Source organism: Vulpes vulpes, chromosome 1 (genome assembly GCF_048418805.1).
Source record: "Vulpes vulpes isolate BD-2025 chromosome 1, VulVul3, whole genome shotgun sequence".
Taxonomy (NCBI): domain Eukaryota; kingdom Metazoa; phylum Chordata; class Mammalia; order Carnivora; family Canidae; genus Vulpes; species Vulpes vulpes.
Genome location: NC_132780.1, coordinates 161,386,070 through 161,407,212, shown reverse-complemented (window position 1 = coordinate 161,407,212; position 21,143 = coordinate 161,386,070). Strand labels below are relative to the sequence as shown.

Sequence of the window (21,143 nt, the reverse complement as noted above, 5' to 3'; positions counted from 1 at the left end):
TATAATGTAGTTGCTTTCCTGTTTTAAAGTATGTTTTAGTCCACTAATTCCTAATTTTCTTAACCTGAATTTATAAAGATATTAAATGAAACTATATAAGACATAGAGTATCAAATAATTATGTTCATGAATATTCTAGGTTCTTGGGTGCTTCAGTGGGTATTTAGTTGATCAGATTCAGAAATGACAGCTCTCAGAAATACTACAATAGATTTCACTGGAGGAAAAATCAGTTCTACAGTTGAAGGTATTCACAGTGTAAACAGAAAGAAAGTTAGATAGACACATCCTGACTGTGTGGTGAATAGGAAAAAGTACCTTCCTTCATCCTTGATTTAACACATTGGATAAGGGAAGAACAATAATAGAAAAAAGAAATATTCTGAAGCCACACAATGCACAGTATATCTAGAGGTCTTACTTTTCCTGGACTAGGGATCCATCTATCACAGCACTGACATTTTGTAGTCAATAAACAATGTCAAATGCTATCAGCTTTAACTACTTAATATATGATCCTATGATGAATTTAAAGAAATTAAGGAAAACTGGATACTTAACCTTTAGAGATTATGTGAAAACTGTAACCTTACACCTTAAGAAAAAATTTCTTTAAGGGTTGAAAACAGCTACCGATTGGCAAAACACACTTCACAATTGTAGAAATAAAACTCACAGCTATATGCCTTCCACTGTTAGCTCAGAATCTTTATAGAAAAAGGATGAGTGAAAAAGTAAATCATATTTGAGATGTGATATTTTCTTATTATTTGAAATAGCCATTCCTTCCCAAATAAGCAAAATGAGATTAGGCTGAATTGAGATGTGCTGTGAGTGTAAAACATACTAGGTTTTCAATATTTAGTACAAAAAATGTAAAATACCTCAATAATTTTCTTACTGATTATACATTAAAATGATAATATTTTGGATATTTATATTTTGGATGTTATTAAAATGAGTTTCACCTGTTTCTTTTTACTTTTCTTAAGATGGCTACTGGAAAATATATTTATCTTGAAATAATATCATATTTACAAATATACCATATAAGTATTATATTCAATAGATTCTATTTCTATTGGATAGTGCTACTTAGAAATACAAAAACAAGAGGTTGGGAAAGACTCTCTCCTTGACCAAACTTTAGTCAGACTCTTCTGAGTCCTCTGCTGGATCAGGCCTCAACCTTGGCTGTTGTTATGTTCTGCCTTTGGCCTGCTTAGCCCAGTTTTAGCAAGAATCTTGTTAAATCAGTTTAGAAAGAATCCCCCACCCTTATATCAGATCAAGTTCCTCATGCCCTATCTTTGTTGTGTAAGTGACCTGCCTTTAGCAAGAATCCTATTAGGTCAGTTTGTCAAGAATCCTCCTGCCCCTGAGGTCTGCTCTTAGCAATTTCCCATTCACTGAGCTGGTCGCTCCATTGGCTATACATCCTCACCTGTTCTTGTATTTGGAGTTTATCTCAATTTTCCCCCCTACTGCAATACCCCTATTCCAATAGGTTTGAACAGAAAGTCCTCCTTACCATTTTATTTTATTTTATTTTTTTAAAGATTGATTTATTTATTTATTTATTTATTTATTTATTTATTTATTTATTCATGAAAGACAAAGAGAGAGAGAGAGAGAGAGAGAGTGAGAGGTAGAGACACAGGCAGAGGGAGGAGCAGGCTCCATGCAGGGAGCTCGACATGGGACTGGATCCTGGGACTCCAGGATCACACTCTGGGCTGAAGGCGGCACTAAAATGCTGAGCTACCCAGGGATCCTCTCTCCTTACCATTTTAATAAGTGTGAGAATAATTTTTGCCTAACAGGGTCAAGATTCCTGCTCCCATGGAACTCATAAGAAGAGGGTGACTGCTGATAAATAGGACTCTAGGCTGAATATGATAAGAATGAGAGGGAGAGAGCCGCTATTTCAGTTGGGGTGATCAGAACCAGCTTCTGTGTGGAGACATTTATTGTTTCAGAGGATCCTGCCATGCAAAGATCTGGGAGGAAAGCATTGAGGTTAGAAGGCATAGCAAACACCAAAGCCCCCAGAGTGAACAGAATGTCATAAGCACACAGACAAGGAACAGGAGATCAAGTCAAGTTTAGACAAAGGTCAGTACACATAGAGAATTGCAGGCCACAGAAAGGAGGATGGGTTTTGTTCTAAATGGAATGGGAAACTACTTAAATGTTTCAAGCAAAGAAATGACATGTGACTTTGTTCCAAAAAAAAAAAAAAATCACTTTGGCTACAATGTGAAAATAGATTGTAGGCAGCAAGATTGAAGCAGAAAAGGGGTTGCCATAGTTTTCCAGGCAAAATAGAGTAGGGTGGTTGGGATAAGGTGGTGATACTGGAAATGGAGAGGAATGGTCAGAAGCTGTACATACTGGGAAGTAAGACATACAGATATGTTGGAAGAGGGAGCAAAGAAAAGGAGGTGTCAAGACTTAATTAAGTGATAGGAGGCTGTACCATTTACTGGGCTGAGAAGTTTATTTAAAAAGAGATTTTCTTTCTGCTTCCTGGTATAACAGTATGTAGAGAAAGACACATGAAGAAGAAATGGCTAAGAAAGACAGCATTCATTCAACAAATATTAATGAATATCTATAAATATATAAGACTAAACTATACTTTATGAACATATGAATATGAAAATGTTATTTTTTAAAAAAGACAACATTAAACATAACATTCAAGAAAATGGTTAACTCTATGGTGGGGCATGGGGTTATACTGAGTTCTGGGTACACTGGTGTTCCAGTTACTACTATGACTCATAATCATCACACATCACATGTTATAAAAATATTATTTTTTGGCATAAAATAATGCATTAAATTTTTGTTCAATCTTCTTGCCTGACAAACTAACCCTCACTGCAACTTCTGGGGAGAATTTATTGACCAGTGAATCGGTGTAACCATCCCTGGTTCAATCAACCAAGAAATGGTAGGGTGGGGGAAGGGTAGGGGAATAATGTCACCAACTACAAGCTGATGTAAATATTGAATATTATTATGGAAGTGTAGCAAGTGTGAAGGGAACAGTTTTCAGGGAAGCCTAATTTCATTGGAGGCACTCAAGATTCAGAAATGTGGCATTCAGGAGAGTCAGGAAAAGAGTGGTATTTTACGCAAAATCCTAAGTTGTTCAAGCTTTCCTATTAAATAGGTATAAGTAATAGTTACTTTGAAGGGTTGTTCTGAGAATCATAGGTTATAAAAACACTTAGTACATGGTAGGTACTTAACAAATGTTGCTTTTATTTTTCAAGTCCAGGTTTAAGGGATAATTAATAGTTTGTTCTGTTCAGGTTTGTACTCAGTTTGATGGATATGGTACCACTGTGCTTTAACTCACATAGGATAAAATGCAATTCAGAAGTACTGCATTTATCAAGCTTCTACTTTTATGGCCATTGAAGTGGGCCCATGTAACTCATGTCCTCTTGTGACAAAGTACAATGTTTTTAAGGCCAGGGCATCATAATAGGCCCTGAGAAACAGATCAGTAATGCTTTTCTCAAGTGCAATTTTTCTCCTCATGTCACACTGGTGCTGCTATCAACGGTTATTGAGTACTGGGGAGAAAAAGATGTAGCACTCACCATAAAGCATAAAGAATCAAATGGAACAGACTATGAATTCAATATTGAATAAGACGGGAATCTATTATCAAAGTTCTCAACAAAATCATGTATATAAAGATTCTCAAAAGCACAGTAGTTGACTCAGTATGTTATGTGGAAACAGGAACTCCTATCTAAAGGTAAGATGAAAGCTGAAGGACAGTATTATATTTAGAATTATAAAAGCAGGCAGACTATGAAATTAATTTTACTGGAATGTAGTATCTTTAAAATCAGAAGATACAAAATAATATTGATCAAAAAATTTTTGACCCATCAATTAATTCTTTGCCTCCTCTTCCCACTGATTGTGTCTTGTTTCCTAGCAATGGCACCAGCTGTTGCTAGCTGATAGCTCAGCTTTGGGATTTCTACATTTTTGTATTTAATAATACAGATTGCATTGGTATAAGGAGATTAATATGATTATTTTAGAAACATCAGATGCTGTATTTCTGATAAGGAATGTTTGAAAGACAATAATAAAGATGCAGAGGAAGAGTCTAAATTCAATGATTGAAATAAACTTTTCTAATTATATAACCCCACAAAACAAACAAATGAAGCGATATTTCTATTAGAGATAAATGTATTTTATTTAATCCGGTTTCAAATGATAGTAAATGTTTATATAGCTCCTGGGTGCCTGGGTGGCTCAGTTGGTTAAGAGTCTGCCTAATGCTCGGCCCTGGGATCTAATCCCCGTCAGGCTCCCCATTGAGCAGGGAGCCTGCTTCTCCCTCTGCCTCTGCCTCTCTGCCCCCCCGCCCCGTCTCATGAGTAAATAAATAAAATCTTTAAAAAAATTTATAGCTCTTACTGTGTGCAACACACTGTTATAAATGCTTTATGCATGATAACTGTTTACCCTCAAACACAAACACACAAAAAAGCCCTGAAGTGCTATTAATATTATCATCCCATTGTGCAAATGAAAAAAGTGAGGCACAGAGGGAATAAGTAATGTTCCAAGTAGCATGCCAGTTAGGCAGTGGCAGAGCTGAGATCTGAGCTCAGGAAGTCTGTCTTTAAAGGTTACATTAACAACTTTATAAGACTCCCTCTCAAGTCTGTTCTAAGATGCAATTGTTGAATATAGTTCATAGTAGGTCACAATCAAAATCATTTAACTATAAATGCAAATGTGTGTAAAATTGAAGTCTTGTATTTTAAAGGCTAAATTCTAGCAATTCAATTTTTTGACAATTTTATATGTTTGGTTTTCATTACTTAAACTATAAGGGAAATATGAGCATGTATTAAGTCCAATAACTTTAGTCCAATACTCCAAAACCTTGGAGAACAATCCAATGTTTACAAACACATACACTGCCAAGGATGCATTTAAAAAGATATCAGAGCAATTTTTTTTGTCCTAATGATTAAGAACTGCTGCATTAGTTGGTGGGCCTTAAGGATGCTAAACATTCTGCTCTTACCAGACAATTCCACATGACAAAAAATTGTCTTACCCCAAATGCCAATAATGTCACATTGAGAAAGCCTGAACTGCTGAATATTTCATTGTAAATTAGGTTTACATTTTCCAAAGTGAGCTTGCTCAGTTTTTGAAAAAGCTAGCACAGAAGAAATTATTAAAAGATACATTTACATCAAGATATTTGTAATATGCAAGAATAAAGACCATTAAAAAGGACTCTTGAATTCATTTAGTAGGAATATTAGATTCTTCCAATTTTCTTTGACTTGGAAAGTAGCTGGAGTGAGCTGGCCCATTGAGTTTATTCACTCTGCATTCTAACAGAATGTTTCTCAAGTTAAAATCTCCATCATGGCTTGACTTTAATTCAAATTGAAATCACTATTATAATGCCCTTCATTCCTTAAGAATGTGTACCTGTGCTTATTGAAAGTCAGAGTGAACTGTCATAAATGCTGAATGATTTTAATTTGCACAGTCAGTTTTAGCACTGAAAAATAGGCAATGACAAGTGTGGCATGACTTAGTGGGAAAGCAAGAGACTTTTCAGTCAAACATACAGGGTTAAAAGCTGATTTTACCATTTTCTAAAAAAAAAAAAAAAAAAAAAAAGTGGCTTAATTTCCCAGGCCTTTATTTCTTGCCTCTGAAAATAGAGATGCTATCACCTCCTGCTATAGCTAGTCCATAAAGCAAGAATAAGGATCAAATTTCAAATTCCTGGGGATCCCTGGGTGGCCCAGTAGTTTGGCGCCTGCCTTTGGCCCAGGGTGAGATCCTGGAGTCCCGGGATGGAGTCCCACTCCATCCATGCTCCCAGCATGGAGCCCGCTTCTCCCTCCTCCTGTGTTTCTGCTTCTCTCTCAATCTCTGTGTCTATCATGAATAATAAATAAATAAATAAATCTTTTTAAAAAATTTCAATTCCTTGTGAAAATGGTTCATGAATAATAACACAATATTAACAATACCGCCACTAATGATGTAATAGCAGAGCATTTGATTCTTTATTCCTAGTGATAGTAGAGGGAGAAAAGGAGAATTTTCATTGCTTTTTATTATTTCTCCTTAGTCATGACTCCTGACTATCTTTGGCAAAATCAAGGAAAGGATTATCATCTACATATTAATTAAGTAACCAAGTGAGAAAAATTAATATGCTTTATCCTGTTTTATGATGTATCTAATGAGCTACATTAAACAATGATGGTGCTAAAGAAATGACAACTCTGTGATTGGGGGCATGCTAAGAACCCTTCCAAGATCCTTCTCAAAGAAAGGTTGCACTGCCTGATGTGGGGAAAAAAAGGCAGAAGAAAATTTATTAAATGTCCTTACTACCTACAGCCCATTCATTCACAAGTCTTTCAAACAGGCAGAGTAACCTTCCTCTAGGGACTCAACTACCTTGATGTTAATACTCGGCTAAGGGCAAAAGACAATCTTAGCCTGATCCCCAGGATCCTGTAAGTCTACTTTAACATATAAAAATTCCTTTAGAAATTTCCTTTATCTCTAAACCCCCAAAATACATGCTAGCAATCATCCCCCAAGCATATGGCCCACCCATATACATTTGAAGGGTCTCATGACTAAGATTTTATTAGGTGGTAATAAATGACCTTTTCTCAACAATAGCTAGCCTCCTCAAGGTCCTGAGATCCTTGCTTCCAAAACTCCTTAGAGACCTACAATATCCCTAACCCCCTCCCACTTTGGAAGTATATACTGGGCCACTCCTCAAGACCTCAGTGCAGCTCTTTCTGCCCACAGGTCCTGTACCTGTACTTTAATAAAACCACCGTTTTGCATCAAAGATGCCTCAAGAATTCTTTCTTGGCCATTGGTGTTGATCCTTAACAGCGTTTCCTACATCACTGCCCACTACACTACGTACTCTCTTAACAGGTTGGTCTTATTCAGATTTAAAACTCCTACAATGGCTGCCAATCATTTGGGATGTAGTAGGCATGCAAATATATGTGTTTATCAATTAATTATTTCTAAAAGGCCAAATAACCTTACTTAAGAAAAATTTCCAAATCTCTAAGTTAATGTAAATAGATTTCAGTTTCCAACCCCTCAAATCTCCAGTTTTATTCATGTGTTTGGATAAGTCCCTCACTATTTCAATTCCAATGTTATCTTAATGACATTATAAAAATCTTTGTTTTGTGTCTCTATCTCAGGAAGCCCACACACATGCAGCTTGGTTATCTTTTGTAACACTATCATTAATTTAATTTCCTTCAATACTCCTAAACCTTCACAAGATAATATCCTTCCTATAATGAACAATCAAAATCTTGAGCTATTTTTGAGTTTTCAATGCTATCAAGTGCCAAATTGCATGTTTTACATTGTAATAATACTATCTGTGCATTCCTTTCCATCTCTGTTATCCTCCTTTAGGCTCTAATTACTTATATTTTAGACTATTATAATACTTTCTCAGTTTTTAAAATGACAATTTGGCAAATAATTACTGGGAACTTACTCTGAAAATATTTACTAAGTACTAGGGAATCCAAGAAATGATCTTTGCTCTCATGAAGAATATAATAGAAAAACAAATATAGGCAAAGGTCTGAATTTTATCCATTTTACACAACACACAGTAAAGCTAATCTTCATTTAAGCACAGCTTGGATGACGTCTCCCCACTGTTCAGAGGAAAGAGGGCAAACATCCTCAAATACAGCACTTTCCATACTCTGGCTCCAGCTGTATTGTTTTGTTATTCCTTCATTTCCTTATATGCAGTAGAAATGAATTCCAATAACCTGAATGGATGCTTCAACTTTCATCAAGTTTGTGTGCTGCTCTTTAAGTTTGTAATGTTAAAAATATCTTTTTAAATAAATTATAGGACATCATAGTGATGGCGACCTTACATTCTAAGCCCATCCTCTACACACATAGAAGTGATTTTCTTAGCTAGTGACGGAACTGTACATGGTGGGCTCTGGGTTTCAACACCAGAACTCTTACTATGATACCAGGTACTTCCACTGGTGGGGAAGGGAGATGAATCAGATGCTCTGTTTAAGTGTATGAGCCAACAGGTGTGACATCAATGTCTTGATACATTGTAAAGAACTAGAGAAGATTGCAGAGATTCCTCCTGCTACAAGCCCTAGGTACCAGTTCCCTTCCTCTCATATAGAATAATCACTTCAAAGGGGAAAGGAATAAGAATGAGAGTCATATAAAATATATGAACGGGGCTCCTCAGGAAGTAATAAGAGAGTAAAGCTGTGAGGGGTCAGAACTTCAATCCAGTGTTGACTATAGGGTTAATTCCTGGGGTTAACCCTTTTTTCCTTTTTGGGGTATTTCTTCTCCACACCCAGGTATCCTTCTTTGTTCACAAAGTAGTAGTGATCTACTGCATACAAGATGGGTTTCATATGCCTCGAAGGCATTAGGGGACCAAATATAGTTTCCTTTTCTTTTATCTATAAAGCAAATAGTGTAGCCTCTCAGAACTTTCTAAAACATGTTTACGAAAGTGAAAAAGAAAACTGGGAAAAAGTAACTCTCATGGTGGTCACTTTCCCCAGTAAGGTTAGTATATCTACAGTAAATGGTGATTTTGATGACCAGAAGATTAGTATATATTTCAGAGAAAAACCCAGATTTGGGGTAATCTTCAAATTTTACCATAAGAATCAAAGTAAAGCTCAGGAGGTGGGGGTGGGGTGGGGATTGTCATTTTAAGGGAAAGAAGAGGAGATGCTAGAACATCAGAATGTTACAGGCAATAGTATCCCTGAGGCCAATGACCTGGTGTGGTGGAAAAGGAGTAACACAGAGATACAAGTCTCCCCTCCCCTTCTCCTTTTCTTTTCATCATTGCAATCCCACCCATGCAGATCCTTTAGTAGATGGAACTTTGATTTAAGAAGAAGAGTGACACAAAGAAAAAAAGATAAAGAGTAACCATGGGTAAGAACACAGACCACATGAGAATGTATGTAAGAAGAAAAAAGACAAAGGAAGACAAGAAAAAATGCAATCCAGAAACAATAAAAAAAGAAAGCTCTGTTAAAGATGACACAATATGAAATATATAAACCCAAAGGGCAACCCATGATGACACTAAGAACATGGAACCATGTAAAACACTGCCTTGATTCTTGATTTTGCCTTGATTGTGGCCAGTTCTTCCATAGATAGTAAAGTCTTCATACCCTTAGGTAGTCAAAATATTTCTGTGGCAAAATGTAAACAGAGTATTAGAAAAACAAGTTAGGCTTACATTTTGTCCATTAATGCCAGCCGGACCTGGATCTCCTTTTTCTCCTTGTTCACCCTAGAAAGAAACAATTTATACAATGAAAAATGTTATATCCTGAGAACCTTTACTAAGAAAAAACAAGAGAGTTACCTTGTCGGGGCATTTATAACAATGTGATTACTTTGCTAATCCCCTGAAACATTTATTAAAAAAACAATTCTGAGTCCTAAAACCAAAGACAAGTTTAAAGGTTCAAAGAAAAGCTGTATAAAAATGATTAAAGGGTAGAAATAGAACAAGGATTATTTATTTTCTTCTATAAGCAACAAAGAACTTTCTGGAAGGCAATTTGGCAAAATATATCAAGAGTCTTAAATCTGTTCATTTAATTTGGCCCAGTAATTCTGCTTCTAAGAATGTATCCTAGGGAAATAATCAGACATGAAAAGTTTTAGGCACTAAATTGTAGAGTGGAATGCTATTTATAGCAGTAAGAAGGAGAAATATCCTAAATGTCCAATAAAAGGGAACTGATTAAATAAATTATAGTATTTAGATATAATGGACTATAATACAGCTGTTAAAATTATGTTTATGAATTTTACTTTATACTACAGGAAAATTCTTATGATATGAAAAGTATGATACAATTAAGGAACTGACAAATTTAATGAATTAATGCTAACAAATATATATTTTATTAATTTAAAGTTATAAATGCTCAAAATGACCAATTGTTTATGATACGTACCCATAGTGACATATATTTTTGATTATCATCTGAAATATGTATACTTTTATTGGCAAATTCTGCACATCTGTAGCATAATTCAAAACCAATTAAATACCTATTTACCTAACTATCTACCTACCTACTTGTCCACCAACTTATGTATCCACCTATGATGGGTCTTAGAAACAATACTGTAAGAAGACAAACCAGAACAATAGAAGTAGTTAATCTATGGTTTCTGTGATTATTGGTGATTTTTTTCCTTCACTATATTCTTGTTTTTTAATTTTTTAAAACAAACATGTATTATCTGTATAATCAATAAAATGCTAAAAAATAAAATAATATGCATATAAAGAACTCATCCAAGTTGCTAGGTCTATCATATAACACAGTGTGTGTATATGTGGTAGTGTTTGTAGTACTCTCTGCTTTGTGCCACTAGGATCATTTTTATTCTCTTCTTTATTCTGTTGTTCTTTTCCCTTCATTTTTTTCTTGTAGTGAATACTATTATTTTATACATTAAAAAAAGCCTAAGGGAAAGCAAGTATCTAACTTTATGAGAAAATACATTATACACTCTAAGACTATATATTACTAGATCTAAGACTATGTATTCATCTAAGACTATGTATTATTATGATATCGAAATAATCTATGACTATGTATTATTATACTATTGAAAACACAGGATATGAAGCAAAAATAACTTAATAACTAGAACATAATATATATAATATGTAGGATAAACGAAAGTATATACAAACACATTGGAATAGGTTCAAGTTAAAATAAAGCTGCAAATTTTAAACTGAAAATGGAAGGGTGAGGAAATAGTCTAGATCTGTGCTGTTCAAGGTTGTAGCCACCAGCCACATGTGACTATTTACCTTTAAATTAATTAAGATTAAATAAAATTTAAAACTCAGCTCTTCAGTTGTCCTAGTCACACTTAAGTGCTGAATGGTGCCTATACTATTGGACTGTGCAGATTGGAACACTTCTATGATTACAGAAAATTCCATTGAACAGTGCTATTCCAGAGGATGTTATATATGACAAAAAAGCAAAATGGGAATTAAGAGGATCAGAAATACACAGAAGAAAATATCATCTAGAAAGCAGAATAAGAAACAACATGGTGTCTTCATGATGACACAAAATGCATTCAGTACACATTAATAGCATGCATTGAAATTTCTGGCACATAGAGACAGGTATAATTCTATGGATATATCATCAACTTTCAGAATGTAACTAAAAATGAATATCATCTTTATTCCAAATTAATGGTTTACATAGGAGAAAAAAATAAGCAACTCTACATATTAAAGAGATAAACGCCTATAAAGAAATCTGCAAGCTTGACAGTGATAATAAAAGTTAAGAATATGTATAGACAGAACAGAGTTGATCATCTGATGGGGTTTATGCTGCACAGGAAGAGGATTAGAGATGTAGCAGAAGGCTACGGAAGAAACATGCTGCTTCATTTGATCACTCCCAAAAGTCTGCAATGGATTTTTAAAAGTATAATTATATAAAAAAGCAAGTACAGGTCACTGTGATCAAATAAGGCTCACAAAAACCAAGTTATTCACTCTACTATCATTGTTAACAAATCCTATCATGTTTACTACATGTTAAACACTGCTTTAAGCATCTTGTAATTCTGTGACAATCCAGGATAAGTATAGGACTATTACTCTCATTTTACAGATGAGGAAACTGAAGACAGAGAGGCTATATAAGTTGCTTGGGGTCACACAGCTACTTAGAGGCAGAATCTGCTTCAGCTCAGGCAACATGGCTCGAGGGTCTATGCTCTAAAACTCTAAAATGATTCAGCTCATTTGTTTTTGAAATAGTCCAGAGATGATTTAAAAATGCAGAGTATATCTGGATTTCTTCCAAGCAGGAGGCAAAGTCTCTTCCAGTGTTCCTCAGAATAGGAAACAGAAACGTGGCTTTGCCAATACTACTATTGGGGAATAGGTAACTGGGAGAAGAATAGTAACCAATGGATTTTTCCCTCTCCCTCATCTATTAAGGTCTCTTCATCTTGACATTATTGACAATTCTTTGTTATGAGGGCTATCCTGTATATTGTAGGATATTTAACCTCATCCCTGGCTTCTACTCAGTCTCTCTCTACCCTGTCTACCCTCAGTCCTGGCAAATAAAAACGTCTCTAGATAGTGCCAATTTTCCATTGAAAGTAAAATTGCCTACAGTTGAGGACCACTGATATATTACACACCATCATTATATATGCAACAGACTCATGATATGGAATGTTACAACAGACTGAAGCAATGTGCTGTAATAAACAACATGAACTTCACTAGGATTAAATGTGCAATCCTGCACTGAAGCTAATTCTGGATGGGTTAAAGAGCTCACTTAAAAATATTAAAGGAACAGAAAAAAATACAAGTGAACATAGCTCAGAGCTCATGATGAGTAAGGTGACTCTAAGTGTGAAACCAAAAGAAGAAATTGAGAATAGGGAAAACATATTTGACAAAATATTAATTATAGACTGATAAGGCAAAAATATTATAAACTAAACTAAAAGGCAAATTACAAGATGGGAAAAAGTATTATGTGGTGGCTTAGTAGTTAACATCACTAAAATGCAAAGAGCTTTTATCATTTATAAGAAAAAGAATAATATCCAATTGGTAACTGAGCATAAATAAAGCAGGCCATTCATTACAAGGAATATAAAAGAAATGCTACTTGATGATTAATATTTTAATTGGTATCCATTCATCAGGTTATACGCTAGCACTAGTAAGGCCTCTACATTGCAAATTCTACCATCCTCCAAAAAAACCAGTGGGAGTTGTGTATGCAGACAGGAAAAAGAAAGAAATTCAAGAGTTGCATACTTAATAAGTCCCAAACAAAAGAACTTTGACAATAGTGACCAGCTGTTCTCTTCTTCTCCATTGAGTAGAATGTGCATAAAAAGAAAACTACAGCATTAAAGATTTAAACTAGAATTAAAGAAAACTGATTTGACATCAGAGGTTGTTAGAAAGTAAATGCATTAGGATTGTTTCTCAGTGTTTGGATAATTTCAAAAGCAAAAAAGATTAAAAAACAAAGCCAAAAGAACATTTCTAGAAGTTTCTTTGAAAATACAATAAATCATTCTGGTCTGATGCAAACTTAAATGCAATCTCAAGCAAAGGAAAGAGGATAAATGGAAATTAGATTACATTTAAGATTTTTCTAATACCCATTCTTTGGTGAACCTAATTTCAGAATTATTCCAAAAGTTAATGTTCTTCCAAACAGAATTGTGTTTTGGTATTCAAAATACTACATTAGGTAACTAATGAAACCCTTTTATAGAGTTTGAATGAATCCATTATTATCCACAATACAGGTAGATATTTCAATAGATACTATCAATAATATACTAGCTTCTGTAATATACATCTTATTATATGCCAGACTCTGTGCCAAGTGCTATACATAATAAGGGTTCATTTTAATTCTAGCAATAACCTTACAAATGGGTATTCTCATCCCCCTTTATTGATGATAAATCATCAACTCAGATGATATATGTGACTTTCACAGGGTCAAAGAACTCTTCTTATTATCTCAAATTATTTGTTCACTTTGATCTCATAGGGACTTGGTAAACCCTAATATATTAACTTTTTCTTTTATGAATTCTCCTTTTAGTGTTGTATCTAAGTTTACAAATAAATTTAGTTATTTATAAATAGACAAATATAAATGTTATAGATAATGTGAGAGATATGGATTAAAAAATTTTTACATGAATATCTAATTGTTTCAGGAGTTTTTTTGAAAAAAAACTATATATTATCTGAATTATTTTTGTATCTCTCTTGAAAATAAATTAGCATATATAGTAGAGTTATTTTTGGATTCTGTTCTTTTCCATTGGTCTATTTGTCTATCCTTTTGTGAACAGTAAACTTTCTTGTTAGTTTATGATAAATGTTGAAATCAGGCAATATTAGTCCTTCAGGTTTTGTTTGGTTGCTTGTTTTCAGAATTGCTTTGGCTTTACCAGGTCATTTGTACCTCTATATGACTTTAAGATCACATTTAATGTAATTTTCGGTATGGTGGATATCTGTGTAAAAATGAAAATTAACTTGGATAGATTTTAGACTCAGATGTAAAATGCAAAACTAAAAACTGTAGAACAAAGAAGAAATCCTTTGCGACATTGGGTTAGACAGAAATTTCTACTTTGTTATCTGATTGCTAAGTCTCATATCTTTTTCATTCCTTTGTTCTTTCATTACTGCCTTCATTTTGTTCAAAAGACATTTTTACCATACTATTTTAGTTTTCTGAATAGTCTTTAAGATTTTAAAAAAAGTAATTGCTCTAGCATTTACAATATGCATTTTTAACTTATCACCACCTATTCCAATTAACGCTGACTTAATTTCAGTAGACTTTGTCAACTTTAGCTCCATTACCTTCCCCTTTCTGTGTACTACTGCTGTCATATACATTATATATGATGTGTATGTTACATCCCTTTGTTATAAACCTAATAGTACAGTGTTAAAATTTTCCTTTAAAAATAGGCTTTTAAAGAAATTAAGAGAATATACTCTATATATTATATATCTGTATGTGAATATCTATCAGCATTTTTTACATTGACCCATATATTTACAATTTCCAGTGCTTTTTGTTCCTTCCTATGGATATTTCAGCCTGAAAGACTTCATTTAGAAACTAATGTGGGTCATGTCTGCTAGCAAATAACTCATTTTATTTTTTGTTATCTGGAAATATCTTTCTTTTTGCCTTCATATGTGAAAGATAGTTTCACTGGATATAGAGTTCTTAATTGACAATTTCTTTTTGAGAATGTCATTCTATTGCTTCTATTCTTCACTGTTTCTAAAGAGACATTAGCCATTGTTCTTATTGTGATTCCATGCCCATGATGAAATGTTTTTCTCCTGATGCTTCAAAATTTACTGTTTCCTTTGGTTTTCAGCAGTTTGGCTAGATGTGGTTCTCTTTATGTTTATCCTATCTGGGATGAATATACTAATATTTCTTCATCAAATTTGGGAAGTTTTTGGCTGGTGTTTATCTCTCTCCCCTCCTACTGGGACTCACATAAACTGGATATAAACTGGCTTCCTTAGGATCACTACTGTGTCTGGATAGCATAGTCATCATCCAGTGGTTTGGATAGAAGTTATGTTCTAGCACTTCAAATGGATAGGACTTCTAACCTTTTCTGATCAATCTGTAGGTAGGTTGGAGAGAACATTTATTCTTACAGTCTTTCTCATCTTTTTTTTTATTTTTCTTTTTTCTGGGATTGTTTAGGTTTCTCCTATATATGTGTATAGTTTACCAGTTATCCTTCTATCCTATATATATATATATATATATTATGCTATATATATGTGACATATATAATACTAATATATATATATGTATTATATGTAAGTGCAAGCTTCTAACAAAATAAGTTTTAGTGTAGAGACTATCTGATTTGTGTTATTCTCTGGTCTATTGGTATGAAAGTAAATCTACTTGATACAGATTAGAAACAATTTAAACATTTCTTTTGTAAATGATAAAGGTTTAAATGTTTCACATACATTTATGATATAGTGAGTTTTTCAATACTTTAAATCATTAAAATGCCTTGTTTTCTATTACTGTTAAGAATCAATAAGTTAAGGAATATCATTTTAAGCAAAGCCCCTTTGCATAAATGTTGTAAATTTGAAAATTTTAAAAATATGTATATAGTATACTACTAATCACATATATAGATTAACTAAAGAAAACAATTATAAAACGGACCTTTTCTTTTTTTTTTAATTTTTTTAATTAATTATTTTTTTAATTGTTTTTTTTTAATTTTTTTAATTTATTTATGATAGAGAGAGAGAGAGAGAGAGAGGCAGAGACACAGGCAGAGGGAGGAGCAGGCTCCATGCCGGGAGCCCGATGTGGGATTCGATCCCGGGTCTCCAGGATCGCGCCCTGGGCCAAAGGCAGGCGCCAAACCCCTGCGCCACCCAGAGATCCCTAAAACGGACCTTTTCTAAATAAAAAATCCTTTTGTAACTTAAAGGATATCTGTGATTAAGATTTATCATTGTACTATATCTCACAATACATATCAATTTAATGTTTTGTTGTTATTGATGAGATGATGACACAGAAGTGCCATGTTTATGGATTATGTTTCTGGAAGCTAAATATAGGCTAAGAAACATGATAGATTTTCAAAAACTTTCAAGCCAGAGCATAAGGTTCTAACTGTGATCTAGTGAACAGAATCTGGTGCTTGGAAACAGGAGGCTTGAGTCTAATCACACATCTGTCTCTATTGCTGTGTGAATCTTTGCCATTACTGACCTCTTGAATTTTTAACTGATAAAAGCAAATAACTTCTAAACCTACCTAATTAGTATTATTACACTGCTAGAGATAAAATAATTTATATGTAAGGTGCATTTACCCAGGTTCTTTTAAAATCAGACTCCATAAGGCCATTAAGATGAACAGAGATAAAGGCTGAGACAACTTTGTGTTGAGAGAAATGCCTCTGCTTTTAAAGTCTCAAAGAGATTGTCTTGATAAATGAATTTATGTCACAAATTGTTCAAAATTCTTTTATCTAAATGGATTAGAATCAAGATTACTCACCTAATTGCATTTGTGACATAAACCTAATTAAGTTATCTCTCCAAGGGTGAGAAAAAACTTAATCTAATAAAATCACTTCTACAGAAGTTTATATCAATTTCAATATAATCAGCTTATATCAATTTCCTTTAGCAACTAAAAATGCAGATAAATAATTATAGATTATAAATTAAATTCGGTTCAATGATCATATATGAAGAGCATATCCTCTTTTAAGAAATATTCTCACTGATGTGTCCCAAACCATTTCCAAGATCTTGTTACTGTCCATTACTTAGAATAATTTTAGGTGCAAAAATGTTAGTATAATTAAAGAATCTAGAAAATCCTTGGAGCTCAAAATAACCAACAAATGATCTTATCTTTGATTTGCTAACTGATGGGATAATCCTGGTTAAACAAACAGACAATTTTATATAAGTTCATTCAAGTCATCCACTATTAAGTTTTCCTAGTCTTGTCTACCAACTTAGCTACTTGCTAACAGAAAAGCCACTCAATTGACATTCATACAGAGTCTAGAATTCAAGACTCTTTTGTAGAAGGTGAAACCTTTAGGAATTGCTAACGTAGTGCCAGAACTTCCAAGCTTCACAGATATTGATTTTGTGTTACAGGGACAAAGGAGACATTCAAAGAACTGTTGTCATGCGTTCTATAGATACTAACACATAACAGTCAATTAATGTATCCATTGAAATGTTTTTAATATATCATGTTGGCAAGATGGTAACCTGTAGCCTATCCTTTCCCACTTTGCTTAAAATTGTGGTCACTACATTAGGAATGACAAGTAAGACATAAGGTATTTTCAGATTAGTTGAGGGGAGAAAGAGGTGGAGGGAGAATACCTGATTTGCTTTTTCCTTATTCCTATTTTTAAAATTTTGTTTTTTTTAAGTTTCTATCTTAATTCCAGTATAGTTAACATATAGTGTAATATTAGTTTCAAGGGTATAATATAGTGACAACACTTCCATACATCATTATGACAAGAGCCCTCCTTAATCCCCATCACCTATTTCAACCCATCACTCCCCCGCACCCCTCACTCTGGCAACCATCAGTTTGTTCTCTATAATTACTCTTTCTTGCTTTCTCTTTCTTTCTTATTTTCCCCCCTTTGCTCATTTAAATTAAATTACACATATGAGTGTAATCAAGTGGTACTAGATGGACCTAGAGAATATAATAATGCTAAGTGAAATAAGTCAGTCAGAGAAAGAGAACATTTGATTTTAAAAAGGAAGGACACAACATAGCAGAAATAAATCCTGGGTAATGTGATATACCAAGAGGATGTCTTCTTGGGGAAGCTGGGCCTAAGGTGATATCTGAGGAGATGGAAAAAGCATGGGCAGGGCATGAGAATGGGCAGGATGTGAGATATGCTAATACAGGCCCATTCCTCAAAATCACGTGACTGGTCTACCCATTCTCAGATGCACAGCCAGAGGTAAATAGTAGGTCTCTCACAAATGTCTTGTGAATGAAATATCATCGGGAGGCATTTTGAGTAAAATAATGGCATTTTAAATGACAGTTTCTCAGGCTGATTTGAAACCAGTGCCACAACTAGAATGAATTCTCAAAACTGCCAAATCATCTGTGTACTAATGTAAAATTTTCTGAATTATAGCAATGTTTGCAATGGTATTTCAGGCCCTTTTCAAAATTTGTCATTTTATTTCATTTTGCTGATGAAGAAAGGAGATGAAACCTTATTCTCATCTGGGAGACACAGTTCAGTCTATTGCAGCTGCTGCCCAGGACCCAGTGAGAATTACAGATCTAGGAGGAAACTCTCCACAGTCACCACAGGCAAATCTCAACTGCTAGGTCCAGTGATTTGTTCTTTCTCTGACTAGGATGCAAGGACCAGAGAGGTTTCTTCTTTGCTTGTTTTGACATTAAATCTTCTATAAAATTTTCTAGGAGGTCTCACTCAATTACAGCTAGCAAGATGTAAAGAGCAAAGAATTTAACCTCAGTAAAATCACAATCTTTCTAAGCTTCAGTTTTCTTATCAATCAACTTGGCCTAATAATACTGTCTATCTCTTGGCATTATTTTGAGATGTTGCCTGTGAAAGGTGTTTATAAACTGCCCATAAATGTGACTTATTTTTATTAAGATAAAAATATATAATGAATTGATATAAGCTTATGAAACATAACTATACTGTGGTTAAGAGAATATATAAAAGAATAAGAGAAAATACATAATGAAATATTTAGGGTTAAAGGGCTATTATTTAAGTAACTTACTCTCAAGTCATATAAAAAATATATATGCATATGTGAACCATACCACTGGGTAATCAGAGAATAGGTGAGGTGAAGTTCCTCCTTATAAAAATATTATAGCTAATAAATGGAGAGGGAATAAAATTAAAATATTTTACAGCCTTAAATGAATTAATGGATATGGTATTGATGACCAATGGCTGCTATCATCACAGAAAAATATCCAGACATTTTTTGCTTCTGACAGAACTTATAAAGTAGTCTTGCCAAAAACATACCTAAATCTGATCTAACTACCACTGAAAGCAAACACAGAGAAGATAGAAACATATTAAACTACTCCATGGAAATGTAATCAGCAAATCCAGACTGGAAAATTCCTCAAAACAAACAACATGGCTTCCACAACAAGTAATATAATGAAAACAAACAACAAAATGACAGAGGGATAGAGAAGAATATTACAGATAAATAGACCCTCAAAAGCATAGCAACCAACTGGAGTCTGTGTGCTTTATTTGGACACTGATGAAAGCAAATCGTTAAAGAAATGTTATAGCTTTTATGATCTTATTGGAAATCTGAACATCCAATGAATAATGACATTAAGAAATTGTTAAAATTTTAAGTGTGATAATGGTGTAATAATTATGTACGAAAAGCTCTTGTCATTTAGATGCATACTGAACTGAGGAAGCATATCCTATCTAGAATTGCCTCAATATAACATAGGACAGGGTCTAGCTGGAACAAGACTGGCCATGTCCATACCAGTTGAAGCCAGCTGGTACATACATGGGGATTCATTTTCTTATACTATATACTTTACCTTTGTTGAAACTGTCCCTAATAACTTCTTTATTATACCTGAGTATAGGTTCTTTATTTTATATAAACATAAGTGAAATACGTTTTTTCATCTCCACAAATATAGAGATATGTTATTTACACATATTCCTAGTTAAACTTTTTGATATCTGTGTAAAGATTTCTTCATAGGTAAAACCCTGGAAATGAAGACAAAAGTGATTTGTTCACAACTAATATCTAACATTTATAGGATATCTTATGTGCATGAGATACTATTCTCAGAGCTTTAACTCATTTACCTCACCACAGCTAGGGATCAGGCACTACTATAGTCTGCACATTCTAGATGAGGAAATTGAGGTAGGGCAAGGTAAAATATCTTGACACAGCAATTAAGTGGTGCAGCCAGGGTTTGATCTCAGGCAGTCCTGTTCTAGAGCTCAAGTTCTTAAACTTTAGTGTATATTTAATTCTGCACTTAATTATTTGCAAGATCATTATTGGCATATTTTAGACAAGATCCAGATCAAAAGAAATGGAGGAGGCTATTTCAGAATAAGATAGAGGTAAAAGTAAAGGCACAATTAAAAGGACCAGCAAGTTGGTTTGGGTAAAACACAGGATTCTGAACAAGAGAAATGGAGTTGGAAAGAAAGTCAGATGAAATTGTAAGAGACTGTGAAGGGCAAGTTAGGGGTGTCAGGACATCCTCCTATAGCCACTGGGGAGTCAGCAATTCTTTTTAAGCAGAAGACTGACAGTGGACATTTGGAGATTAACAGAGCTGGGTATGTAGGACATGTTATCTGGAGAGGAGAGATTAGAGACAGGAATTCAGTTAGGAGCTCTATCCATCTAGGCAGAAGCAAGGAGGGCTGGAGCTTAGGTTAATAGCATGGGAATATAAAAGATGGGCAGCTATGAGAAATAACATGGGACAGAAGCAAGATACAAGAGAGAAACAAGAGTTAACAAAAATTACAAGTTTGGGGCCCGGGCAAAGCTCAGAAACAAAGTGAGGTAGGTACTCACCACAGACAGAAAACAGCAAACGCAGGAAGAGAAGCAGATGTGAGAGGAAAGAAGGGTTTTGCTTTGGACATACTGAGCTAAAGAAATAAAGAAATCTGGGAGGATAGGTCCAGGGGGTAGTTGTGGAAAGTGGACCAGGAAAGAATGCAGGTGTAGGTTATAGATTTGGGAATCATCCTGAGAGGTGATAATTGAACTAAGACAAATTAAGAGTGCCAAGGTTGGTTTGAATCTCCAACAGTAAGTATTAGGATCTCCACTGTTTTCTACTTTGCAAAATTCCTCCAGGGCATCTAGCACAGAACTCAAT

The 21,143-nt window shown here is 34.1% G+C and overlaps 1 protein-coding gene across 4 annotated transcripts in view; it reads right to left on the bottom strand.

Annotated features, from left to right (window-relative positions):
• The window catches only part of COL19A1 (collagen type XIX alpha 1 chain), a 312,174-nt gene that overhangs the window by 175,706 nt on the left and 115,325 nt on the right, over positions 1–21,143 (bottom strand). For all 4 annotated transcript variants that reach the window (XR_011996755.1, XM_072735110.1, XM_072735118.1 and 1 more), the window contains one exon: positions 9,341–9,394. Coding sequence is in view for 3 of the 4 variants with exons in the window: in XM_072735110.1 (XP_072591211.1) it covers positions 9,341–9,394 (54 nt within the window). In the remaining variant the exon portion in view is untranslated. The remainder of the gene's footprint in view (positions 1–9,340; positions 9,395–21,143) is intronic.